At 39.5% G+C, this 14,990-nt stretch overlaps 1 protein-coding gene across 1 annotated transcript; it reads right to left on the bottom strand.

Moving 5' to 3' along the window:
- Positions 1-8,198: 8,198 nt before the first annotated feature.
- LOC134636160 (ras-related protein Rab-39B) lies at positions 8,199-14,985 on the bottom strand. Its single transcript, XM_063486011.1, has 5 exons — positions 14,776-14,985; positions 12,852-13,263; positions 11,821-12,053; positions 9,686-9,956; positions 8,199-9,284 (listed from the first exon to the last, which is right to left on the bottom strand). The coding sequence occupies exons 3-5, from the start codon at positions 12,033-12,035 to the stop codon at positions 9,129-9,131; spliced, it is 642 nt and encodes a 213-aa protein (XP_063342081.1). The 5' UTR covers positions 12,036-12,053; positions 12,852-13,263; positions 14,776-14,985; the 3' UTR covers positions 8,199-9,128.
- Positions 14,986-14,990: the final 5 nt, after the last annotated feature.

Below are 14,990 nucleotides of genomic sequence, written 5' to 3' on the forward strand. Positions count from 1 at the left end.
GTGGAGAGGGTGCAGTCTTTGTTTTGAATTACTGTAAAGCATGTCGCAAATCCGGGTGCACGTAAAGCAGCACCATGTTGCAAAACCACAAGACAGAGTTTCTTTGCGAAAAATATAATTTTTTAATACTTTATTTTCTCTTGTTAAGAGTATGTATAGTGAGAAGACAACACTAATATATTTGCACAGGCTATTTAACCCTTTAAGACCTACCATAGAACCAAGTCCGCCAGAGCTTATCTTTACATTTATTTATTTTGAGTGTCTTCTTAGTTTTATTTTTGAGACACACAATTTTTTATATACTACAGGAAAAATAAAAATAAATAAATGCAAATTTGCAAAAACACAGCATGTGCATCAAAATAAACTATTTACAACAGTGTAATTTGACTTCTAAGCATCCCAGAAACGATACAGAAGAACATAAAGTCAAACATGACTTTTAAAAACACCAACATAAGCTTTGAAGCTTAAAAAACTACATTTTCCGCGAAAATGACGTCACTTCCGGTTTCGGGCAGGTAATGGCGGACATGCGAGAGTTCGCGCTGACTTATATACAAACTAGGAAGTGTTATGAACAGCTGATTGGATCGGCAAAGCCTGTTTCTGGAATATTATGTTTTTGTTGCTGCAAGTCTGGAATATTATGTTTTTGTTGCTGGAAGTGCTTTTTATGCAATTTTTGCAAAGCTATATGTGGAAGAAAACCGTGACCTAGGGCAAGCTAATGGAATAAGATGTAAGTACAACTCCTATGGTTTCATATGCAAAAAAAAAAAACATTATTGCGCTACCTTACGTGGTTCCAGTTCTACAGGGATTTAAAAATAGTTAGGCAAAACGGAGTGTGCCTGCTCCGACCGGTTGTAAAGGGTTAATGATATATTTTATGTAATAATTTGTAAAATTCGGGCTAGAAACGATAGAAACGATAGAAGACAAATGGCACGATAGACACTTTTCTATCGTCCACACGATATATATCGTCATATCGCCCAGCACTACTCACTAGTATCAGGTTAGATCCCCTTTTACCTTCAGCACTCTCATAAGTATTCACAGTGTTGGGGAGTAACGGAACACATGTACCGCCGTTACTCATATTTTGTATTTTAAATACGTAACTGTATTCCGTTACAGCTACCGTTTAAAAAGGTGGTATTTAGAATACAGTTACTTTGTTGAAATAAAGGGATTACACGGCGGTATTTTCCTGTTTCATATTGTTGCGGGTCAGGACTGTTTGGGTTTTGTTTGACAGCTATGTTCTGTTGTTCCAGGCGGCAGCGTTATGGTTGCCATGGTTACAGGGTTTCCTGGGTGAGAGAGCGCCTTTTTGTTGTTGTTGTTGTGCTAAGCTAATAGGCAGAATGCTACAGGTATAGCCCTAAAGAATGTAGCCTCATGGGCAGTGTAGTCCGTGCTGCAGGGAGAATGGACTGCAATACCCGTTATGTGTCTGTGAGCGCGAGGAGGAAGAAAAAGGGAGTGGAAAAGTACGAGTTGTCATCGAGCAGAAACGGGAGCTGGAAGCATCTAAGTATAATAATAACCACTGCAGCCAAAAAGAGTGCCTGACGAGCCCAGTTGTAAGTACGCTATTAAGACTCGACTGTACACTGTGTTCGTGTTTTCCTCCGAAACAATAAGTTCCGTTGGAGCAGCCTTTCAACGCCTCTCTCTGTCTCTCGCAAGCAAAATTGACCCAGATAACAAAGTAAAGCTATTTTTCGGCTACGAGCCCAACACGGAACCCACCGTGTTAGCCAGTAAAGGTTCCTTTACTACGGTTAGGAGCCGCGGACCTCCAGTAATAGTAATAATTCACACAGCAATCATGTAGTTGTAAAAAGCATGATAATATATTAAGTAATCCAAAGTATTCAGAATACGTTACTCTCATTGAGTAACGTAACGGAATACGTTACAAAATACATTTTGGGGCATGTATTCTGTAATCTGTAGTGGAATACATTTTAAAAGTAACCTTCCCAACTAGTGCTGGGCGATATGACGATATATATCGTGTGGACGATAGAAAAGTGTCTATCGTGCCATTTGTCTTCTATCGTTTCTATGTTTCTAACCCTAATTTTATAAATTATTACATAAAATATATCATTAACCCTTTACAACCGGTCGGAGCGGCACACTCCGTTTTGCCTAACTATTTTTAAATCCCTGTAGAACTGGAACCAGGTAAGGTAGCGCAATAATTATTATTTTTTGCATATGAAACCGGAGGAGTTGTACTTACATCTTATTCCATTAGCTTGCCCTAGGTCACGGTTTCCTTCCACATATAGCTTTGCAAAAATTGCATAAAAAGCACTTCCAGCAACAAAAACATAATATTCCAGAAACACGCTTTGCCGATCCGATCAGCTGTTCATAACACTTCCTATGTTGGAATATAAGTCAGCGCAACTATCGCATGTCCGCCATTACCTGCCCGAAACCGGAAGTGACGTCATTTTCGCGGATAATGTAGTTTTTTTACTTTCAAAGCCTATGTTGGTGTTTTTAAAAGTCATGTTTGACTTTATGCTTTTCTGTATCGTTTCTGGGATGCTTAGAAGTCAAATTACACTGTTGGAAATAGTTTATTTTGATGCACATGCTGTTTTTTTTGCAAATTTGCATTATAATATTTATTTTCATTTTTCCTGTAGTATATAAAAATTAGTGTATCTCAAACATAAAACTATGAACACACTCAAAATAAATTTCTCGTGGTTGGCAACTATTTTGTGCAACTTTTTTGTATTTACAGTTTTGAGGGATAAGCCTCTTAAATTTCTCTAACTAGAAATATATGTAAAAAAAAAAAAACAAAAAAAACAATTTTCAATTTTTTTGTAGTTTATTGCACTTTTTTGCAATTTATGTAGTTACTATGGACTTAATGCATACATATTATTAAAATTTGGGCTATAACGGTTGTATTGATGTATAGCAACTTGAAATGCTCCCACAAATGGCACTACAGCATGTAAAATGTAAAGATAAGCTCTGGCGGACTTGGTTCTATGGTAGGTCTTAAAGGGTTAAATAGCCTGTGGCAAATATATTAGTTTTGTCTTCTCACTATACATACCCTTAACTTTATGCAAGAGAAAATAAAGTATAAAAAAAAAGATATTTTTCGCAAAGAAACTCCGTCTCGTGGTTTTGCGACATGGTGCTGCTTTACGTGCACCCGGATTTGCGACATGCTTTACGGTAACTCAAAACAAAGACTGCACCCTCTCCACTGGCTGTTTACAGACTGCATACTTTCCAGATGACCACAGGTCAGGTGGTATATCGTGATATATATCGTTATCGTGATATAAAATAATTCATATCGTGATAAATATTTTTTCCATATCGCCCAGCACTATTCCCAACACTGAGTATTCATGACATGGATTCAGCAGGTGGTGAGCACGCCGGCCTTCTCCCGCACTCCAAAGACAATTTGCATTACCAAAACCAATTTGAGATGATCTGAGCTTTGCTACGTGGTGCTTTGCAGCCATCAGACGCCAATAAATACTTATGCAGTATCTTTTCCTTGCAAACATCAGAGAAAACTGAAATATTAGGTATGATAATTCTGACAAGATTAAAAGCGAGGAATAAATAAAATGTAGAATAAATTCAAACTATTTAAATACATCTAAAAATGAACACCAGGAAAAGATGCTTATAAAGGACAACAGTGAAATGAGACAGAAAAGGCCTGCTCATAAAAATATGTCTTTAAGAATGATGTATGACAGTGAGCTCATCACCTCAATAGTGAGATTGGGTTGGCTGTAGGTCAGGAAGTGGACTCTGTATATGTGATACCCCGCTACTCCACTCTGCATTTCAAAGTATGAACTCTAATCCATCTGCGTGAGTGTGTGTACGACGTGCTTGGGTATAGAAATGGGTGAACAAGGCTTGTAGTAAAAACTGGATAAGCTTTGAGTGCTCAGAGTAAAGAAGCCTAAGAATGTACCTAAGAATGGTCACCTTTGGTTCTTAGTTAAGACTGTGGGATGGCCAGCAGAGCCTCAGCTGAGCTTATGACTCGAAATACACTTTAAGAGTCAACTATAAAATATTTAATTAAATTCTAAAATTAACATTAACAGATAACCAATGAAGAGAAGCTAAAATGGGAATTAATAACCATTAATTCGGTTTTATCCATATTTAGGTGCAGGAAGCTCTGTGCCATGCAGAATTTAATGTCTTGGATACAGTCATTCAGTGCACTGACTTTAAGATTTTTACTGTGGTTAAAAGAAATGTATGAGAGTGAAAATGCGTGCTATGCCCGCGGATGACATATACCAAGGGTAACATGTACAAAGAAAGATGCCTGAGGACAGACCCCTGAGGTACCCCACACTTAACTTGCATCGATGGTGATGTCACGTCCAAGTGACTACAGTAAAAGACCTTTCCTGTGAATAAGATTAAATCCACCTTAATTTTGAACCAGAAATTTGAGATGATTCAGAGAAATACAGCAATCCACAGTCTCAAACGCAGCACTCAAATCTAATAACACTAAAAGACGATTAATCGGCAGATCATTCAGCTCTCTGATTCATTTCTGTTTAAAAGCAATCAACTGTTTCTAAAGCCTTGGAGAGAAAGAAATCAAGAGAAGTGAAAATACCAGAGGGGTTTTTCTTCCCCCCATAAAAGATTGTACAACTGTAGATTGGTTTAGATCGGACAGCAACAGTCAGAAGTGAAGAATTAATTACAGATAGGACATGTAGGCTGATGGATTCATGAACTAACTTATGGACTCTACAAAAAGTTGATTCTGTTCATCTGGACGTAGCGTTTTGTGGGAGAAACGCTACGTCCAGATGAACAGAATCAACTTTTTGGAGATTTACTTTCCTGGATGATTGAGAATGCATCAAGACATAACTTATGGACTCTAACTTGCAGGATATTGAAGCCACATGAAAAGGGCTTCATTTATACTGTGCTGAAGGGCTCTAAGTGAACTGTGTTTCTGGGAGACTCCATTGTATCCTGAGCTAAAAAACGGATGTTAGATTGATGCTGGTAGATCTATTGATCACATTTCTCCAGAAAAAGGTCCATGGTTGATACGAGCGGTTATTTGTGATACTGTTGCCATCCTACCAGCTTTAATAGCACTCTGGCCATTCTCCTCTGACCTTTGCTACTTAAAAAGGCATGCTCTTCCAGAGAGCTACCACTTACTGGACATTTCCTTTTCTCTGGATCATTCTCTGTAAACCCTAGAAATGGAAAATCCCAGCACACTAGGAGATTCTGAAACACCAGCCTGTCTTTCTTCCCCATTCTGGTGTTCAGTTTCAACTTCAGCGGGTTGCCTTGAGCGTGTCTACGTGCAAGTTGCTGCCACATGATTGGGCGATTGTTAACAAGCAACAAGAACAGGCGTACTTAATAAAGTTTCCAGTGAGTCGTCCTTACTTTAAGAGATTTAAATGCGACATTTTCCATCTTTTACTCCCCGGGAGGAATGTTTAGTTTTATTGGTTTGAAGCTGTGATAGATGTAGGGTTGCACTTACATTTTCCATGCGACTGAATTTGAAAATCACAACAAAAAATGTGGATTTTAACTTCTTTGTCAGAGCATCTCAACTTCAGTAACAGGCTGAAAAAGAAAGAAAAAGGAACACATTTTGGAGAAGGAAGAGTCTTTTTTAAAATCTCTACACCATAAAATGCATAAGAGCTGTTCCCTCCTCCTCTCTTCTCGACACACTAAGGCTGCGCTCTAGTGGTCACACACTGCAATGTGCCAATCTGGAAACAGTACAGCTATGAACCACTGTGGCAAAGCTGTGTGTAAGCTTGAAAACCTGCACAACAGTGAATCTCCAAAGAAAAACCTTTTCACTTCCAGGCATTTATTTCCAGTGACAATCGAGGTATATATAATGCCACAACAACATCAAACGACCAACCTTGTCAGGATTTGGTTACAAATAAATTATTCACACGTTTAGTGTAATGTGATATAAATGTGTTTCCCGCCACCTTACACTTCAGACGTCAGAGCTCACAGGAATAACACACAGCTGACTGCATATGAAATCCCCTTGTGAAAAAGCCTGTTCGATGGTTAATGCCACCAAAAAAGTTAAATCTGTACAGCTGTTGTGAGTTTTAGTCAGTTTTTTTTCTTTGTGCTGTGTTTCACATGCAGTTTCGTTTTATTTTTCACATCTCTCATCCATTCTGCTCCTACAGTGAAACTTCAACTATTGAGTTACCTACAATATATCAAAGATTAAAAGGAAAAAGCCATTTCTGTCTTTGGAAATTTTCAATTAAATGGACTGAGTGTATAAATGAATTTTAAACAGACTCCAAAGACTCGTACTGAGTAAGTACTGAATGAATTAAGAAGCAGTTCATAGGAAGAAATAGTGTTAAATGTATGTGTCAAACAATAATATTGAAGGAATCTAAAAATAAAATAACTATAAATGTTACTTTATCCATTTCAAATGTATGTTCATTATCTCATTACAGTGATTTTTTCCCAATAATATCCCTTTTCATTACTCACGGATGTACACGCTGTATGCATGATGAAACAGACACGGCTCAATCGTCTGGTTTTTTTCCATCCAGATGGTTGCTTGTTTTTTTCCCACTGTATTCTAATACATGAGAGGCACACAGTGAGGTGAGCCGCACAGGCTGTGGGCTAGTCTGTTTCCTGTGTTTATTCACAGCACAAACCTCTGGGCGTTCGTTTAAGAGTGATGCTATGACAGCTACAGAGACGCCGTGAAATAAAATCTAATGTGGGATAAACTTAGATAAATGCGATTGTGACAAACAAAATAAAAGGCGGGTTTAAAACAAATCATTTTGAAATCGAAGAAGTGTTTCACTGATTTTTCCCAGTTTGTTGTATTTTTTTCTCTACAGTATATTTAAATGTTTGCTTGTTTTCATTTACAGCCACTGTTGTGGAGACATTTTGGCCCACTCTTCTGTCTTTTAAGGTCCCATCACTCAAAGTGTTTGGTATCATTTTTCTGTCACAGGAACCAATTTCTGTTAAGCTTTAGCTGTCTGACAGATGGCCTCATGTTTGTCTCTAGAACATTTGGGTAACAGGGGAGTGCATAGTCAACTCAAAGACTGCAAGGCGCCTGGTCCTGCAGCTTCAAAAAAAAGAAAAAAGAAGCACAAATCATCACCCCTCCACCACCGTGCTTCACAGCTGGTAAGAGGTGTTTGTGCTCACATGCTGTGGTTGGTTTGCTCCAAATGTGGAGCTGTGTATTATGGCCAAACATCACCACTTTGGTCTCGCCTGTCCAAAGGACATTGTCCCAGAAGTCTTGTGGTTTGTTCGGGTGCAGCTTTGCAAACTGAAGCTGTGCTGCCGTGTTGTTTATAGTGAGAAGAAGCTTTCTGCTGGAAACCCTTCCAAACAAACTATACTTGTTCAATCTTTTTCTAAGCACACTTTCATGAATTTTAACATTGGTTTTTTTCGCAGTTTCTCTGAGCATTATACAGTCTGACCCTGGGGTAGATTTGCTGTGGTCTCCATTCACCTAAATGTTTTGCACTTGTAAAAACATTCAGGGGAGATGACAGACTTCAAATTGTTTGTAATGCTCACAGGGAGGCCATCTGATTGTTGGAGTTTTCTCTGTTTTCTCTGTATTATTGTCCTTACCTTATAAAATAAAGCACCTTGAGGCAACTGTTGTTGTGATTTGGCACTATATCAATGAAATTGAATTGGAGTGATCTTATAACTCGTTCCAGGGCAGCAACAAGTGATTTTATAAGTTCATTGCTGATGCTTTTTGTCCTTGGCATTGTATTACCTTGTACCTAAATGCTCCAGATCTGCAAACTACCAAAACATGTGCTTTTATAGTGGTGCTTATACCTGCTGATGACCAATTAATCAGGGCATTTAAATGAGAACTCCTTGCTGCTACTTACCTTGTTAATTCCTGTGGAAGCAGTAAATGTGTACTTTGCTTTTCCACACACTGCGTCTGCATTTTTGTTTAATGTTTGCTAATAAATACATGTTTTTGGATAACCTGAGGTTGATTTTTTTTTGTTTGTTTTAGCCTCATTTTAGGGGCTTCAAGGGACCAGATGATTTTTTAGTAGCATCCTGACACACAAAACCTTAGAAATGAAAGGAAGCTTCACTTTCTTTTTACTGTGACTTTATATTTATTTCAAATTGAACACTATGGGGATCTATACAAAAGGCTTTTGGACAGTTTCTCACCTGTTCTCACCAGTAACCCAACACGGAGCAGTAAACATGAACTGAGAACTTGCCATATCGATCAAGTCGTCAAGGCTAAAATAAGCAGCTACAGTAACGTTTTTCTTCCAGCAAAGAACAAATGTACCATTAATCATTTTCACAGTGCAAACTCGTTCCTCCGCGGTCAGGTGAACAAACGAGACATCTGAAACTTTGGTTCCCTTGGAGTTCACCGACCTCCACCTTCTTTATGCATTAAGCCACTCAGATTTGTAGTGCAGACGTACAATCAGTCGGCAAGGCTGCTGCCTCTTTCTGCCTCCTCTCTCCAGCCGAATATAGTCCACAACGGGCTGCGGTATATTCAGAGGCATTTCCAGAAAAAAGGAAGAGGCGTGGCTCAGTCGTGGCATCACTGATTCATCAAATTAAAGTCACACAAGAGTATAAATACACTACACTGATAGTCTTTTAGAGATGTGCAGCTAGAGAAACGAAACTGGCCACTGGAATATAACTGTACACGTCAGGAAAGGCCAAAGGTGGAGTAAAGCTTAAGTGTCGGTAGCAGCTGCAAAGACAGCAGGATTACTACAGTTACAGGCATGCACACAGAAAGATGAAGTGGCAGGATGCTTCTTGTGCTTCTACACCTGTTGGGAACATCAACAAAGTGCCCCAAGTTTGAGCCTTAAACAGGCAATTGAATGTTAAAATAACGTCTATATGAATAAGTATGTAACTGAGCAGGGGAAACATTAAAGTCCCCTAAAACTGGCCTGAGAGCAGCCATGGCAAAAGAGATCTTGTACATATGGAGTCCACTGAAGTTTTACCACCTCTCACCCTAATGTGCTGCAGCCGAATCAGCAGTAGCACTGCCGGCTGCTCTTGGTGACCTCCTCAGAGGAGTGGACGGTGTTGGGAACAAATCCGCTCTTGACGCCCTCCCAGCCGTCCTGGATCTTGATGTCCCCGTTCCGCACCAGCTCAAAGATGTCCTTCGTCAGATCCACAAACGCCTGGAGGAAGAATCACGAGCAGGCTCAGCAACGGAGATCATTTTCATTCTGATCATTAATTTTTAAAATTACTGCAAAAATTTCAATATATGCTGCTTATAGCGTATTAGGATTATGCATCTTTAAGTCTAAGAGAATCAACATTTTCATGAGGATTTTTGCAAATTGTTGTCACTTTTTTACACCATCACTGTTTGCTTTTAATAAAAGTACCTCTTTTTTGTTTTAGACACCCTGCATGCAGAAGGCAGAGAGAGACAGTCTTCTTCGTGCTCCTGTAGTTATTTATACCACCCATATTATTGTTGCAAAGCAGAACCTTTCCTATAATATCCCACTTTTTTAATAAAAAAAAAAAAGATGAACTACATATGGAATAAAAACAAACACGAGATCTACACCTTCTCCACGTTGATGGCGTCCCTTGCAGAGGTCTCCACATAGCGCATCCCGTAGGCCCCCGCCAGCTTCTCCGCCTCTTGCTGGGTCACCTGACGCTGGGCTTCCAGGTCACACTTGTGGCCTACCAGCAGGAAGATGATGCTGTGCGGCTGGACGTGGCTCTGCGCCTCCTCCAGCCAGTTGTGAACGTTTTGAAAGGAGCGGCGGTTTGTGATGTCAAAGAGCAAGAGGCCACCCACTGAGTTGCGGTAGTAGGCTCTGGTGATTGACCTGCACAGAAAGAAGTGTGCAGGAATGCAGACGTGAAAAACTGGCAGAAGACCACACCCACATTGGAAAAACGGTCCCCCACAAATGCACAAGTTGCACCTGTTTGAGTAGTTTATGCTAAAAACTACCGTTATACAATTTGTACCGATTTTTTTTTCTTTTCTTTCTTTTGCAGATGAATACAGGTGAACCTCTGTCCATCCTTACTTCTGACACATTTGGTCACTGTCATGCTGGAAGACCCATCCATGACCCATCTTTGGTGTTTTGGCTGAGAGAAGGAGGTTCTCATCCAAGATTCTGGTCTTTAAATCAGTGAAGTTGTCCTGTACCCTTAGCAGAAAAATGTTTCCACCTCTGTGCTTGATAGTGGGGATGGTATTCTTTGAATCATACTCAACATCTCTCTTCCTCCAAACACAACGGGTAAAGTTGATGCCAAAGACCACCTGACCACATCACTTTCTCCCAAGCTTTCTCTCAATCATTTGTTCACTGGCAAACTTAACATGAGCCTGTAAACGTGACTTCTAAAGCAAATTTTTGTGAGGGTGCAAAATGTCAGTCCATCATGACACAGTTCAGCGACATGCAAACCAATTTTATAACATTCATCTAATGTGTTTTTTCTGAATTTTGTATTGATATTCTGTGTCTTGACATTAAAAACTACTATAAAAATTAGAGACTGTTCATTTCTTTGTAAGTGATAAAACTCACAAATTCAGCAGGGGATCAACTAATTATTTCCCCCATTTTTTTAATGTTTTCTTTTAAAAATATACTCTGATTTCCATGTTTACACAATATCAGCATGAATCAAAAAGATGGAAGCTGGGAACGTAGGCCATACTGTTATATACAACTCTTTCCAGCTTCTTCTTCAACACGTGATTAGCATCAAGTTGAAAAAAAATCTACTTTTTAATATTTTATTTGTTTTTAGTGGACTGTTCTCATTTGGCTGCAAGTTTAAAAATATTATATCATTTAATTTACATATTTAAAAGTGACCCCTTTAAAAAAAACATAGTCATGACTTCATGAATTGTTTTTTTTTTTCCATGATTGCCAAATCATTAAAAATGTGAATTCTGAACCCAGTAAAGGATTAGACTGGAGATATTCTGGGGTTTTGTTTTTTTTTTTTGGGGGGGGGGGGGTTCTTTTTGAATTTAATTATTATTTTTCTTCCAAACATACGGAGCTACCCGCTGTGGCGACCACTTTTTGAATAAGGGAGCTACCAAAAGTAGATTCTTTTTATTTCGAGACCAGCAAAAGACCCAAACCAGCCTCAGGGAAACACAAGCTGGTGTACTGCCTGTGCCAGTCCTGAGCTGGATTAATGAGAGTGTTGCATCAGGAGGGGCATCCGGCATAAAATTTGTGCCAAATAAAACATGCGGATCCATCTGCTGTGGCGACCCCTTTGGGAAATAAAGGAGCAGCTGAAAGTCCCCCCCTCCACTGTGAGCCAGTCCAACCAAAAGAGCAAAGTTTGTGGCTTCCCTATCCTCTCTCTGACTCTTATTAAGATATTAAAATGATCACAAATATAAACTTTAATTTTCAAATGAGGTTAAACAGCTTAATTACCCAGCTGGTTGAGATATTTTTCACCTAACAAACCTTTAGGCTTTTAGTGAGTGTTAACAGCAGATGGACAGAGAACTCATGCATTAATGTTAATGAAGGAAAATGTCAAAACATGTCATCTTAACGTGGCCTAACTGAGCTTTAACGTCCATCTGAGGGAAGCATGTGTAGTGTGTGCTTTTGAAGTATGAGGAGAGTCTTTTTCATAGTCCAAAATCTAGTTTTTGTGGACACATGAGAAAGAAATCAGGAGTTCTGTCTTTACCTGAACCTCTCCTGTCCTGCCGTGTCCCAGATCTGAAGTTTGATTCTTTTCCCCGGCTCGATCTCCACAAGACGGGAGAAGAAGTCCACCCCGACGGTCGGGTCTGACACCTGTGCGAAGCGGCCCTCAGTGAACCTCCGGATCAGGCATGACTTGCCGACCGTGGAGTCTCCGATGACTATCAGACGAAACTGGTAAAGCCATATAGTCTCCATTTCTCATTAAAATAAGTTCTGCAAGACAAAAAAACCCCCCACTCACTTAGTCACGGTCACCCACAGTACGCCCAATACTGAGACTAAAACGAGACTCTTAAAAAAATGAAATGAGTATCCTCTCCTTTACAAAACCAAACATTTTACATCATCTAATGGAAGGATTTTTGTACATATAAAATCTAAAACATCAATTAAAATCCTGCTGTTCATGTCTTCAAATTTGGATCCTTCAAAGGGGATGGAAACAGCTGTAGATTAAACATCAGACTTTAAAGCTTCCACAAACCCCTCCTTCTTTTTCAGAAAAAGAAGATCTGCTTAAATGAGTTTGAACAGATCAAACATTACATTTAATCCAAAGATTGTGCTGACTAGAAGGATATTTTTTGGGATTATGGCTTTCCTCTAAACATGGGAATAATAGGCTCATAGCGTTTCAGCAGTGGCCATGTGATTTACAGATGGGTGATCTAATTTGAAAGAGGGAGGGGGAGGCCACTCCTCTCCAACTCAATAAACAGTGGCGTAGTCAGCCCCCATGTGGATAGCAGAGTGGTTGTTATAGAGCAATAACACACAATGAGGCCTTGAATAAAGCCAGAATTCAGGTTTAATATAGTTGCTTAAAAATCACCATAGATAGGAAGAAGGCGTCCTGTGCTACTAATGATGCAACAAACTATATGGTTTTTTATTTTATTTTTTTGTTTTAATCACAAGGCCCAACCCTCTTAGCTCAATGAGCATTCTCTACTTAGTTAATTATTTTTCTGGACAACAATTAAATTAAACAACTAATAAAGTGTGACCTACCTCAAGTTCAGAGCTCAGTACTTGAAAAAAAGAAACCCCATATTGATGATTATGTTTCCAAAAAAGAAGAAAAAAATGACCCCTAGTCTAGCACTGGTTCTGTTGTTGCTTACAGAAAACCCCAGGCGGTAACATACAGAGCATTAGCAGGGCCTCCGGTGCAGCAACGCTTTGTGAGCCGGTTTAAAGGGTGAAAACGGGGTGAGCGGTGTGTGGCCCGACAGGTGATCCGATCTGCTGGCTCATTACAGCGGGGCTGTTGATATTTCCGCGATGATCCGCTGATGAAATGGCAGCAGAAACACAGCAGCAGCATCGCACTCACGTCTCTTCCTCGCCCTCATCAGCACCATTACCGTAATGGCGCGCACAGCAGCGCAGCAGCAGATTCCCGGGGCGATGCATTCACGTGCTATACGGGAAAAAAAACGGTAAATAAGAAAGGAACACACATGAGATTATTTCATATCAGTACTTAGTACTTACAAAAATACATTTATAAATATTTTTGTTCCCTAGACCTCCAGCCCCCTGATTCTTCTGCATTTTATCCTAAAAAATACTCACAAACAAACAAACAAACAAACAAATAAAAACATATAAAACATAAACCACAACGTATTATTCTATTAGAATCCACAGAATGACAATAACAACTATGCTTTGAATTTAAACTTATGGTGGATCATTGATAGAGCGCAACTTAAGACTACAGATATAAAACTGGCAACAAAACGACACTGCCAGTTTTGTGAACACGGATCGATTTTAATGTTGTGAAAGGTGACAGCGAATGATCAGCCAGTGGAAAACAACTAAACTTATTCTATTTGCTCTAGTACTATAAGTACAATATTTGCTGGAGTATTTTCTTTTTAACCTACTATGTACTTCTATAAAGAAAATGTCTTTTCTTTTGTTAAACTGCATTTCAGTACACTAAAAATAAGTATATGCAGTATAACCACTATTACTCTTCTGCACATGTCCAAAAATTGCCTCTTTAACTTTGCCTCCTCTTCTCTCCAGAGCACACCTCCACCTCTCCAGCCTCGCTTCCACCTTCTTCCTACTCTCACTACAGATTACAATGTCATCTGCAAAACATCATAGTCCACAGAGAGTCCTGCCTCTCGTCTGGCAAGCTGTCCATCACCACTGCAAAGAGGCTCAGAGTCGATCTGTAGTGTAATCCCACCCCCACCCTGAACCCATCTGACCTTCCCACCAGTCCACCACCACCACTCTCCTCATACATGACCTGCATCACCCTCACATACCTCTGTTATCCCTGACTTCATCATGAAGTACCACAGTTCCTCTCTTTCCATCATATACTTTCTCAAAGGCACATTCCAACTCCTTCTGTACTTCTCATATCAACACTCACAAAACAAAAATGGCACCTGCAGTGCTCTTTCTCAGCATGGAGCACTGATCGTTCTTAGGTAAAGACTAAAGCGCATTTGCACATTTTATTTGATCTTATTCATTGATATTAAAAACTCCATTCAGTTCAGAAGTAAAGTCCAACACATTAGCCTGAAATCAAGTTTGGATTCTTTGATTTGCATTTGGTTTTCGGGTCCATTACAATAACGGTGCTGTCTGACTTTAGCCATGATGGACACTGATAACACATATCCGTGCAATCACGATGTAGGGCTACAGAAATGATTTAGTCATGAAAACATTTACTGCTGCTTTTTAAATAGTAAAACAATCTAATATTTGCTAACTTCAGCTTAAATAGATCATTTTTTTCTAATTGAAAACATCCAAAGACGTCACCGATCCATTTTACACAACATTTAAATGACAGATTTTAATTTGGTATTTGCAGAGTTGCTTTATTCGAATATTTTAAAGACATCAGATGGAATTTAAAATGAAGCTGATGTTTACGAGGAGTGTGTGAACGCACCATGAGTTTTCTGCTGAAGTTTGCAGTTGGCTCTGAAGTAAGCGCACTCACGCTGTCCTTATTTTATTTAGACTGCTGGACTCCGGTGATTGCAGACGAGTGCGACCGCTTCTCGACGATAGAAGATCACGTGATAATATTTCGGTTCGCAGCAGGACGGAAGGAAATGCCTTTACTGTAGCTGCTCTGTGGTTTTGCTGTGTCTCAGCATCCTT

Source organism: Pelmatolapia mariae, linkage group LG10_11, assembly GCF_036321145.2.
Source record: "Pelmatolapia mariae isolate MD_Pm_ZW linkage group LG10_11, Pm_UMD_F_2, whole genome shotgun sequence".
NCBI lineage: Eukaryota > Metazoa > Chordata > Actinopteri > Cichliformes > Cichlidae > Pelmatolapia > Pelmatolapia mariae.

Bases quoted from the DNA above. Each gene is read 5' to 3' on its own strand.
- LOC134636160 (XM_063486011.1), bottom strand. From the start codon at position 12,035: ATGGAGACTATATGGCTTTACCAGTTTCGTCTGATAGTCATCGGAGAC. The intron at 9,957-11,820 runs GTAAAGACAGAA...CTTTCTGTGCAG, and splicing joins GCAGGACAGGAGAGGTTCAG to GTCAATCACCAGAGCCTACT. The intron at 9,285-9,685 runs GTGTAGATCTCG...TTCTTCCTCCAG, and splicing joins ACGCCATCAACGTGGAGAAG to GCGTTTGTGGATCTGACGAA.